This window comes from Dicentrarchus labrax, unplaced genomic scaffold (genome assembly GCF_905237075.1).
Source record: "Dicentrarchus labrax unplaced genomic scaffold, dlabrax2021, whole genome shotgun sequence".
NCBI lineage: Eukaryota > Metazoa > Chordata > Actinopteri > Moronidae > Dicentrarchus > Dicentrarchus labrax.
Genome location: NW_026136717.1, coordinates 2,082,497 through 2,094,919, shown reverse-complemented (window position 1 = coordinate 2,094,919; position 12,423 = coordinate 2,082,497). Strand labels below are relative to the sequence as shown.

At 41.8% G+C, this 12,423-nt stretch overlaps 1 protein-coding gene across 2 annotated transcripts; it reads right to left on the bottom strand.

The window, feature by feature from the left end:
- Positions 1 to 949: 949 nt before the first annotated feature.
- Positions 950 to 10,755, bottom strand: men1 (multiple endocrine neoplasia I). 2 transcript variants are annotated; one of them, XM_051428552.1, is made up of 10 exons: positions 10,589 to 10,755; positions 8,370 to 8,842; positions 8,084 to 8,292; positions 7,356 to 7,484; positions 6,879 to 6,919; positions 6,668 to 6,755; positions 6,268 to 6,404; positions 4,013 to 4,157; positions 2,344 to 2,517; positions 950 to 2,232 (listed from the first exon to the last, which is right to left on the bottom strand). In XM_051428552.1, the coding sequence occupies exons 2-10, from the start codon at positions 8,803 to 8,805 to the stop codon at positions 1,705 to 1,707; spliced, it is 1,887 nt and encodes a 628-aa protein (XP_051284512.1). In that variant the 5' UTR covers positions 8,806 to 8,842; positions 10,589 to 10,755; the 3' UTR covers positions 950 to 1,704. The 2 variants fall into 2 exon arrangements, with proteins under 2 accessions (XP_051284512.1, XP_051284513.1); XM_051428553.1 differs by having other exon boundaries at positions 8,370 to 8,895; positions 10,589 to 10,753.
- Positions 10,756 to 12,423: the final 1,668 nt, after the last annotated feature.

The following is a 12,423-nucleotide window of genomic DNA, read 5'->3' as shown; positions in this document are numbered from 1 at the left end:
CAACCACATACAGAGGTGGTCTCGAAAAGTTATTTCATCCAAAATAATTAAATGGGTTACTTCTATTAACATGTGCATGATAGATATTCCAAAGAGTCTATGAACTCCCTCCCAAACAGAATTAAACAGAAGTTGAACCAACCTCTTTGAAGGATTTATTTAGGTTAAAGTTCGTCCTACAGCTAGGCTTAGTTTAATGCAGCACAGACTAAATCTCGGACTATATTAAGTCTGTGCAAATTGCTTTAAGTTAAGACAGCTCACTTAGACATTTTAGATTGGGACTAGGGTTATGCCTCATCTGTGAAACCAGCCCACAAACTCAGAATTTTGAGTTATTTTTAAAAAAATATTGACGATCATTTTAACTGTTTTTCAAATGTAAGATTTTTTACTTTGTGGTAGGAATGAGCTTACTATGCACCATTTATAAGTTATGGTCTCACATCATATCACATCCATGTCCCACCTTCTATATCTATCTATATCGTATTTATCTTATTTGTATTATATAAAAAAAAGTTTATTTTACATAGGCATACATGCAGCACCATCCACATTTGACTCATTCACAAGAGCCTGCTGTCACCAGTTGGTCTCATAGACATCCCTGCTGAACCACCGTTACATGACAGAAATACTTGTTTCACTTTCAGTTGTTTTCTGCACTCCCTTACTCTGGTTCTTCCTTATTTGTCAACTGAATGCACAGCCCAGTCCTTTATACACTGACGTCCCAGAAAATTGTTATGAATTAGGTTAGATGTGCCTCTGTGAGCTCAGAGAGGTGGACCACTGCTTTCCTGCTGGAGAACATGGCACACCTCCAACTGCAGTGCAAGCTCCTACGCCCTGTTCACATGCAAATTTTTTACAGTGTATGGCCTCTCACAGCTCAGTCACCTGTGAACCCTTAGATATCAAATACACACCATCAAACCTCACTGCGTTTATTTTCATCAGGTCTTTTATTACTTGCAGATACAAAAACAAGAACAAAAACAAAAACCACAAGTCATCAAGCAAATAGGATGTAGCAGGGCCGCCTAATGCGGCTCCGTCTCAACAGTGCATGGTCTTCCTGGTCTTCTCTAATCATTAGAAATAGGCCTAGCTCAGCTAATCTCAAAACTAAAGGCCACCTACTTTAGAAAAGAACAAAGGCAAAGTAAGGCAACATAGAGCTAGCAAGAAAGAAGCTGTCGATAGAGCAGAAGTGGACAATGTTACACAGTAACTATCCTAAATTAATCACTTCCAAGGCTTCAGTCATGAACAGGTTCCTAATGGTACAAGTTGATATTTACACATCAGTGAGTTGTGTTGGGTCATCCTTTGGCTTCAAACATCCACATGTAAGTCAATGAGAAGTTAATAGTCGGTGTGCAATTGGCTGCCAATTAATACACAAACTAATGAAGAGTGAGTGCTTACAACCTATCAAACCAGGCGGTTCCCCAGAATCCTTTTCTGGCTGTAGTTAAATAAAAACAGAATGAAATGTTCACTCTTCAGTTAGAACTCGATATGTGATGCTTAACTCAAGTGTGCTTGTCGGATATATTGCTAGGAACTATGAGGATATTGACTGACCTCTGGATGAAAACACTGGTAAAAAGGTTCACAAACAAAAGCGAGGTTAATCGGGTGTCCGTGTTTCTGTTCACAGTATGTCCTACAGTCCTCCTGCAACAATCGGCTCGTCTACAGCGACTTGCGCTGGCGCTTCATGAAGGACATGGAGTAATCCCCGGCTGGTGTGCTCTTCTGCCTCTTCATCTGGACCTGTGACTGGGCGGTGAGCTGCAGCTTGATGGCGCTGGAGTTCACCTTGGCTGCACACAGCAGCTCCTTCATCCCCTTCATCTTCTCACTCTGAAAGATCACCACAGGGCCGGCAGGGGAGGGGGAGGCCTGCTGCTGGGATGAGGGTGAGGACGCGGAGTCCGCGCTGGGGGACTTGGGTTTTCCTTCGGGGTCTCCGGCCCGCAAGCCCTGTGAGGAGCGTCGGCGGCCCGCTCCCTCTCCTACCTTCTTGGGTTGGCTTGCCGCTGCCGGCGGCGGCTGGCTGGATGGGGAGGTGGGAGCAGCAGGAGGAGAAGAGCTCTGCTCGTCCAGCTTGGACTCCCTCCTTGGGCCTCGTCTGCGCCCCTCACGGGGGTCATCGCTGGACTGGTCGTCGTCATCCTGGGTCTCTGGCTCTTTGGTGATGATGGACACCTTCTGACGCACCTTTGGAATCAGACCACAAACACACTTTCAGCTACAAAGGCCCTGCAGACAGAGCTGTACTGGCTGTAGTCATTCTGATGTTCAAAGGCAGAGCCACTCTGGGTTTCTCACCTGAGCATCAAAGCGGCTCAGAGACTGGACCAGGTAGGTGGCCCAGCCCACATGAAGGACCGGTGTGGGACTGCCCTCCTCCCATTTACAGATGCCGTCATAGAAACGCAGCAGGTGGGCGAAGCAGTCCGAGTCCTGGAGCGCAGAGAGGGCTGCTGCCTGTTTGGGGTGCTCCTGAAAGATGGAAGGGATTTTTGTTCCTTTTAGTATTAATCATAGAGCTGCAACGACCAATTAGTTGTCAACTATTAAATTAATTGCCTATTATATAATTGCCTACGTGAACTACTTTGTTTTGGAGTCTTATTTTATGTATATATTATTTGAGTTTCTATTGCCTTTAATGGATAGTGACAGCTGAAGAGTGACAGGACAGGGGGGAGAGAGAGGGGGATGACACGCACCCACTCTATCAGACGGGCTACTCAGGCTCCTTGAGTCATTTGTTCAGAAAAAAACTCAAAATTCTCTGATTTCAGCTTCTTTACTGCTCTATGTCTAAATGAATATAATAACCCTGATAAAACATTTTCTGGACCAAACAACTAATTGAACGACAGATTAATAATGCTCGCAGCCCTAAGTCACTGTTATTTAGTACGTCTCACTTTTAGCACATTTCCACTTGGTGTTAACATGTGGCCTGTCCCTCATCTAGGCTACAGAAATACTGACGTTAAAGAAGGCGTAAATGTACACACTGATCAGCCAGGTATAAATGACATCTGCAAATATTTATACACCCCCTATTATTTATATTTATTTAAAAAGAAATTGAGTTGGGACTGATTTGATCCAATATCCTCATTGGGTGCCAATACTGACCTAATTTCAATATCCGATACCAGGCTGACGTCACCAATCCACAACTGAGTGAGCTAGTAACAAGACAGCAGCCTGTACTGTGTGTAAAACTTGCATTCGGAGGGGTGGAAACTGTGCTGCATCGTAACTGATACCTATTTAATGTGGAATCAGTATTGGTATCAGGTGCACCTCTAATTTGTTTTGTTTTGTTTATCCTTATGGATTTTATTAGTTGGTACAAACCTGATGCACTGACTTTGTTGACAAATCTGCAATCCTGGCCTATCTAGTCTGCATACTGAAATAAGTGATGAACTAAATCAGTTTGGATCATGAAAACTAGAAATTGGTTTCTAAGAGACGTCTTTAGTGCCGTCAAATCAAAGGGTGTAGGAGAAGCCACTGCTTCACAGGCAGTGAGATAACCGAGCCTTGCACATGCTGGTATGAGTTTGTTGTATTTCAGCATACCTGCAGAAATCTGTTTCACAGTCAGTATCATAGTGGGACAGAGGTAAAGTTCTCCTAAAGCTGCAGTAGCTCATTTTTATACAGTAACTTTTTGTCCTATTAGCTGAAACTTTCACTGTATGTGAGTACTGACATTAGACAGATAATCTGCGAAAAAATCAGGTTCAGGTGAAAAGTATCAAAATGGTCGCAGTACCAGGTACTTTCCACAACTTTTGACAATGTAAAACCAAAAAAGAGTGAGTCGAGCCATGCGACAGAAACAACAGATCACATTAATGCAAGGTGGAAAGGTCTTTGGTTTAAAAAAACACAAAGCAAAAAGAAATGTTACTGAAACAAACTGATGAGATCTGACTCATTTCATCTGCAGTACTGCATAAATACTCACCTTGTCAGCTCCTTCTCCTCCCTCTCCTCCCTCCCCCAGACTCTCTGCAGCAGCAGATGTCTCCTTCAGCAGAGTGGGAATAACATCGTTTGCAATGTCAAAGAACTCTTTGTAGATCTCCTCGTCCTCACGGAAATAGTTATAGCTGCAAGAGCAGGTGAGAAGAGAAGGGCTTTTAATAACGGCAGGGAGGAGGCCAGAATACAGCCTGCAAGGTGTGAATGGAAATGTCTTTTTTGACCATTTGATGTCTTTCAGGATGAAATATTGACCTGTCTTGATTAATAAGGACATTGCAACAGTTCAGACATGACAAGACATGAACTCTGTTGTAGATAATCCTCTATTATGAACACATTCCTTGTTGTAGATGGTGCACAGAGGGCGAGCTGAAACTGAAAAACAATGGGGGAGCAGGAAAAGGAAGCTGATTGATGGGGAGGGAATGTGTGGTCTGGTGGGTCAGTGCTGGTATTTTTAGCTGCAGCTCGTGAACAGTGTGTTTAAAGGGGAGGAGAGAACACGGGGATGCAGAGACGGACACTTCCTGGCTCCACCGCCACACCCTCTCAGACTAACATGGACTGGAGCTTCTCTGTGGTGGATGTGTCAGAGTAGAGACAACCTCACCCAGAGCTCACACTCAACTGTCAGAGCACTTCACTTTAATACTTATTGTTGAGATAAGACGGCTGATGGCGCTTTTAAGTCTTCAAATTTCTTTGATGACACAGTTCAGGAGGATGGCTGTGCTCTTACTGCCATCTTGTGTTCGTCTGGTGGAATAACAACTGCAGCTGCGGGTTGAGACAATGCTGTTGGATGACCACCTTCTTCCTGTGTTTAACATACAACAGTTCTTTTTCAAAGCAGCCATTACATGAAATAGTAGGGTAAACATGAATGTTACAATGACACTAATTAAGGCTTTGTTCTATTTAGTGGATCAGAGCCTTTCCAGTGATCCAACATGCACCACAGCAGCACCATGACTCTGTTTGACCTGAATGGAACCAAACAATTAGTATCACTGGTAACACCTGTGTTTACCCTACTATTTAATGCCAAAATGGCTGCGGTGAAAAAGACCTGTAGTCCTGCCGTTAAAACCAGCCCGGTGAAGCTCTTAATGCTAGGTAGACTGAATAAACGCACAATTCCATCTGTTCATTTTGAGAAAAACAACTATGACAAAAATATTGCTCGACAAGCATTCCACATTAAAAACAAGATGGACACTAAATAAAAATAACCTTTAAAAACAAAAACTGTCACAATGTGTACTACAAAAACGAATAATCTCTCTTCCACCTGCCGCACCGATAAGCAGCATCTTTCAGTGACGTTGGCTCTTGGAAAAAAACAAAGTAACAGATTAATGGACAAAAAAAACGGACAAAAAGCGACAACAAAACAGTAGGGACAAAGCACAAGAAACGCACAGGAAGCACGTCAACTTTTGGAAAAAGGTTAGTAGAGCTGAAGAGATTAAGATTTGTTTTCTTTGGGTTTTCAACAAAATCAAACTCAAATGTTTGATTTTGTTGTTGATTTGTCTTCAAATAGACATGATCTTGTACTCTGGTCAACTGGTAAAAACTTATTTTTCTTACCTTTTATAGACTAAACTGATAATCCATTCATTGTAAAAGAAAGAAATGGATGATCTGCAGATTAATCAACAATTAAAATAATGGTTTCAGCCCCAAACGTGAGTTAATGTTAAAGTTACTGTCACTTTGCTAGCCAGGATTTATTTTGGCTGTCAACCAATTAATACTTCCTCCAGTTATTCACTAGTCACCAGTCTGACTCTGTTGAAGCCTTTCAATTTAAGCTAAACTTTTTGCCTCAACTTCCCATCAGCCATGTGGGAACTCTCTCTCCTGGCTAGTCATCATCACCCAGGAGTTTCCGCTTCTCCTCTTTCCCTAGTTTTCATGCTCCCATGTCTCTGTCTCCCTCTGTGTGAATGCTGTGCTGCCTATTCTGCGTCTGTATGGCCGTTCTCGTCCAGGTCTCCATGGTGGAGAGGGGCTTGTGCGATTCTTCCTATCTGGTGAAACCCGTCCTGGATCCAAACTTTTCACTTATGGTTTACAATCTTCATACATTTGTACTTTTGTGATCATAATTTGTTTGTATTGTGACTTTTTACCTATCTATTCTGTACATTCTATTGTGATCCCTCCTCTCTTGCTCTTCCTATATTTTAACCTGCAACCTACTGATGTGTAAAAGCAGTGTGAACTCACTCCTGCATGACCTGAGCTGCCTCGGCCCAGGCCCTCAGAGCCTCCCGCACATTCCTGTGTCTGTAGTGGAAGCCGGCCAGGTACATGTAGGGGTAGATGTGCTCGTTGTTGTAGTGCGTCTGAGCAGAACTGACGGCCTGAGAGAGAACACAGACTTCCTATTAAACATCCTCATTGGTGAACATATACATGAAGCATAACTTTCACTGCAGAAAATCTATTTGCTCTCACATTCACATCAATGACTGTTCCAGAAAACTGTTACAAGCTGAGTTGAAAATAAATAAAAGTTTTAAAATGTGTGTCTTATATTGGTATATTCAAAATGAACAATACTGGAGTAACATGAAGGAAAAACATCCTTCCTGCTGTGTGACCTGGTGGAAACCTAAAGACCGACCTTGAGGTGGATTTTCAGGGGGTTCTCCTTGCCTGGGATTGGATCCTGATCTTCAAGGTCTGCCAGAGTGCCCATGGCCATAGGATACCTGGTACACAGCACAGAACAGCAGGGGGGTTGTGCAATTTAGCAAGGTTACACACACAAGTCTTTCTAGTGGAAAGGCAGCATATACAAACTGTAAGACTCTTCATTCCTCACAAACTCTCACCTGTCCACGTCGCCTCGCTCATACAGCAACCAGAGGAGTTTCTGTTACAGCAGGGAGGAAAAGAAAAGGAAGAGTAAGAGCTGTGCAATATACCACTGCTGGTATCACTTATAACTGAGTATACATATTGCTTGAAAGTAAGGAATAAACACAAAATCAGGGCCCTTGTTAAAAAAACATTTCACCTGACCTCTCCTTTTCCAGGAGATTGGATTCTTGACAATACAGGACAGCGCACAGATTGTGCTAAATTCAGTTGGAGTAATTTCTAAGCACCATACTGCATAACAAAAGAAAGATAATGGGCACTTCTAAACATACAATTATGGCAGGTTTTGTGTATAAGAACATCAGATTGTTCCGTTGACAGGTCATCGCTTCCTCCAACATCTAATGTGAAACTTTTTTGTTGCAGGAGATTAAAAGATTATATTATTTTATATTATATTTACCAACTCACTGAGCACTAGTGCTCACCTGTTGCAGCTGCAGGAGCTCAGAGCTGTCAGTATGCAGGTCCAGTGAGGGGTTGATGGCACAGACCATAAAGGCCACCTCCATGTTTCTGTCACATTTCATGTAGGAGCCCTTGAGATACAGCCAACTCTGAGGAACACAAACACACAGGACAGGTTTACAGCAATGTGTAATAATTATAATATAATACTGGAACATTTTGCTCAACAGTTTTCCTTACTATCTAAACCTACAGGAGGGCCACCTTCATGTTTGGTTACAGGGGCTGGAAAAAAGAGAGCTTTGGGCATATACAAGCAAATTTACATCTTTTCTTCGCGCTTCGTTCAACTTTGGTGAACTATAAAAGCAAGGTCGCAGACACATCCAATAGGATTGACAGCGGATGGAACAAAGCAGTGTTGCTCAACAGAGTTTTTCTTGCTATTACTTGCATTTTCACCTTATTTATTATATTATTATTATTTAGTCTAGTGGTTATTTATTATATCTACCTCTGTAAGTCCTGATTTTAGAGCCTGAAGCACTTTTATCATTTATCATATCTGTATGTCTGTTGTTTTAATATTTTTGTCAAGAGAAATGCCTTGTGTCTTACTGCAATCAAAGGCTACCTATGGGTAGAAATGAAGTGACCTTGAACCTTGGATATTTGTGTTGGCAGCTGATGGTCACTCCCCTGCATCCACTGGGCAAAGAGGAATACGTGCACAGAAGTGAGGCCTTACCTTCTCACTGACTCCTGCTGCAACTGTTTGTCCTCGTCGGTCCTCGTTGCCCTTTCCGTGCCAGGTGACCTCTGCTGTCTCTTCGCCGTTTTTGCCGAAAATCACCCAGGCATGGTCCTCAGACAGCGCCAGGTGAACATCCTTCAGACCTAGAACCTGGCATGCTGCCACTACAGCGAATGCCACGCCGGAGCTATCCAGTTTGGTACCTGGTTCAAAGTGAACAAAGAATTAGCTGCTTCCAAGTTCCACACATAACAAACATCTAGTACTCATGATGTCGTACCAGTGATGAGACTAAAGAGGGACTGGATGTGGGCCCGGTCCTTGAAGTAAGAGCGGCTTAGACTGTTCCAGATCACATCTGACACCTTCTTCACCAGCTCCCTGCTGGACCCCGCAGCAGTCCTCCGGTACTGGGACAGGTCCACCGCACCACGGATCTGGGCCGTGAAGCGCTCATACAGTGCTGAAATCATGCCCAACTCCACTGTGGGGAAGCAGGAGTTGGGACAGTCCGGCTCCAGCGGTTCAAACCGGACCCCTGGAACATTTATGGGGATGACCCGGTTCACAGCTAGGAAGTGCTCGACAAAACCAAGGACTAAGGAGAGAAGGGCTAGGTCCGGCTCAGACTTGCGGAGCTCAGCGTCGAACAGCTGTACCACACCGTCAATCCCCCGCAGGGGAAAGTGCTTCTTCTGGGCGGAGTGCAAACCCATGATGTCCACTGTCAGTCCACTCAGATGCTCTCCTCACCTGCAGTATTGAGTGTTACAGAGCAGTCAGTCCACATGGATATCACACTGATGCTGCAGACAGTGGGACAAGTTAAAAGGAAGACATGATTCCATAATTTTATGATTCTGTACTTCCTGACCTCTTTACCCCTGTCTGTGGCTCTCAGTTCCAACCCCACTGGTTCCTATTGTACACAGAAATCTTAAAAACCAGCTCACAAACGCATAGTTTTATTTTTCAAAAAGGCTCAGTAATTTACTAAAACAACTAGTCACTGTAGTTTTTATCAAACGTTACTCAAACAGGAGGAAAGAGTGCATTTGTTTGGGTCTATTTACAGTTGTGGATTAATACACATTTGGTGCTCTAGAGAGTACTTGGGGCAGCAAGACGGTGTATGAGGGACTGAGTTAAAATAAACTACAGTGTGTGTTCATGGTAATGAAGGAACATGTTACCCAGTGCCACAGCGTGGCTCATTGATGTAGTTTTTGGACAACAATGAAGCTCTATGGCACAGAGGAAGAAAATATATGAGCCTTTTTTAGAGCTGCAAATATTAGTCAATTAATTGATCAGTCAATTACTGAATTAATCCCCAACTTTGTTCTTGTGTTATTCTGGCTGGGTATTTTTATACCTTTTGTAATTGAAAATAAAATAAAATAAAAAATCCTCACAAAAAAAGAATGGTCACTAATAATTACACGTCAGAATTTGTGTGTAAATAAAAATGAATAAATAAATAATCTTCACATAGGACCACGAAAAAAGGTCATTAATAATACAAGCAATGCCAGAACATTAGTCACCTATTTTCTTCCATATTTTTTTTTTACTTTTGTTTAAGTCGTTGTATTTATTTTTTATTGTTTAATTTTCATGGTTATTTGAATGAACAACTAATTATAAATAACATATTATTTAGGAACAATGTTTAGAATATAAATTTATATTATTTAATTGAGTAATGAAATGGTATGTCTGTGTGTTCTCAGTATTAAATGCGTTAACTAAAAGTCAGCTAAGAAAAAAAATGATCTCTGCATTAATAATTTTCCAATTACTCATTGTTACTACAGCAGGCTGAACAAATACAACATAAAGCTTCACAGTGAGCAGCGGAGCGGCTCGGCTCGTTATATAATGCCGCTTCCATCAATGCCGCTATCAGGAGCTAACGTTAACGTTATATGGCGCTTTGGTGGGCGGGGCACTCCCACTGTTACATACGTACATTCAGATGCAAACCTACAAATATTGGCTCTACGAAGCTCCTTATTCTCCCTAACGTCAATACATCTCCGCAGCAGCACACCTGCTCTTTCACTCCTTCACTACAGACCCAAATAGAAGTTAAATCAATTCAATTGCTAGCCGGTTGGCTGATGTAAGCTAACTAACGTTAGCTAACTTTACTAAGTTAAGTAAACGTTAGCTAACACCCATTAATCTATCTGCGTTTGTTTGCTGAATACATTCTAACTTGTTTATGTGGCACCGTGAGATAAAGCACAGCAATATCGTGAACCAGAGAGAGGAACACTGTGTCAAACAGCCCGGGAGCAGCTGGCTGAATGAAAGGCTGCTGAGAGAAGCGGCTAACAAGCTAACGAGCTGCTAGTTAGCTAAACTCGCCACTTTTGGATAACGCTCAGCATCCTAGGACCCCTGCGGGATGTACCGCCACAATGCGCCGCAACGCCGACTCACTCTAAGCTCTTATCAGCGTCAAATACGACCAGTGTGTAAGGGGTTACATACCCGTTTTCTCACAGCCTCAGCCACATGTTTTTGTTTGTGTCTCCCTTCTTTTGCCGCGCACTTCAGTCTGCCCGAAAATCACTTGCAGTGTGTTGCCAGTCTACGTTTGCGTAACAGAGCAGATCTCATAACGATGTGGAGGTCGCTGTCAACCGCAGTCGAACCTAGATAGGCCCATCCCTATGGTTATAGATCTAAACCACTGCGCACACGGCTTCCTCTTGTGTATGCCGGGAAATGTAGTTCGTATTATGTTATTCGCACCCCAGCAGAGTCATTTAGATACAGGAGTCGCGTCATCTCCGTTTGCTCCGATGGACCCGCTTTTTTGTGTCTTTTTACAGCAATGGAGCCTTACAAGAGTTCCCGGAAGTTAGCTTATTCTATTAGCAGCGCAGTAAAGTTGCAGCCGAAAAGACCATTGTGATGCACAAGTCAGTTTTATCCAACAAAAGCTCTAAGGACTATTAATTCCCATAGTGGTACTATATACTTTATACATATTACACATATATTATACTATATACTTTATACATATTACACATATATTATACTATATACTTTATACATATTACACATATACTATATACTTTATACATATTACACATATACTATACACTTTATACATATTACACATATATTATACTATACACTTTATACATATTACACATATACTATACACTTTATACATATTACACATATACTATATACTTTATACATATTACACATATATTATACTATATACTTTACACATATTACACATATACTATATACTTTATACATATTACACATATATTATACTATACACTTTATACATATTACACATATATTATACTATGACTTTATACTTTAAAAATATATACTTTATACATATTACACATATATTATACTATACACTTTATACATATTACACATATACTATACACTTTATACATATTACACATATACTATATACTTTATACATATTACACATATACTATATACTTTATACATATTACACATATATTATACTATACACTTTATACATATTACACATATATTATATACTTTATACATATTACACATATATTATACTATGACTTAACATTTTAACATATATTAAACAAATATTACACATATATTAAAACTTATACATTTTACACATATATTATATACTTTATACATATTACACAATATTATACTATGCACTTTATACATTTTACACATATATTATATTAGGCCTATATACTTTATACATTTTACATATGACTACCGCCCAGTAGCACTCACACCTATCATGATGAAGGAGGCTACTTTGAGAGGCTGGAAAAGGACCACATGGTTTCCAGGCTCCCCCCAACATTCGACCCGTACCGGTTTGCTTATCGTCTCAACTGCTCCACAGAGGACACCATCTCCTCTACACTCCATCGGAGCCTAGAACATCTGGAAGGGAAAAACACACATGTGCGGATGCTGTTCCTGGACTTCAGCTCCACGTTCAACACCTTTATACCACAACATCTGATAAGTAAACTGGGCCCCCCTTGGATTCAGCACCCACCTGTGCAACTGCTTGCTTGACTTCCTCACCAACAGACCTCAGTGCGTGCGGGTGGGAAAAAATGTCTCCAGTGTCATCTCCCTGAGCACCAGTTCCCCCCAGGGCTGCGTCCTAAGTCCGCTCGTCACCGATGACCCAGACGCTCGCCAAGGCCACTACTAACCACATGGTGAAGTTCGCAGACGACACGACAGTAGTGGGCCTCATCAAGAACAACGATGAACAGGCCTACAGAGAGGAGGTGAAACATCTGGCAGACTGGTGTGGAACCAACAACCTGATCCTGAATGTC

What these genes read in the sequence shown, in the direction of transcription:
- men1 (XM_051428552.1), bottom strand. Translation starts at nt 8,805, where the DNA reads ATGGGTTTGCACTCCGCCCAGAAGAAGCACTTTCCCCTGCGGGGGATT. An exon ending in GAGCGAGGCGACGTGGACAG is followed by an intron (nt 6,756 to 6,878) that starts GTGAGAGTTTGT and finishes GCTGTGTACCAG; the next exon opens with GTATCCTATGGCCATGGGCA. An exon ending in TGAGCCGCTTTGATGCTCAG is followed by an intron (nt 2,233 to 2,343) that starts GTGAGAAACCCA and finishes CTGATTCCAAAG; the next exon opens with GTGCGTCAGAAGGTGTCCAT.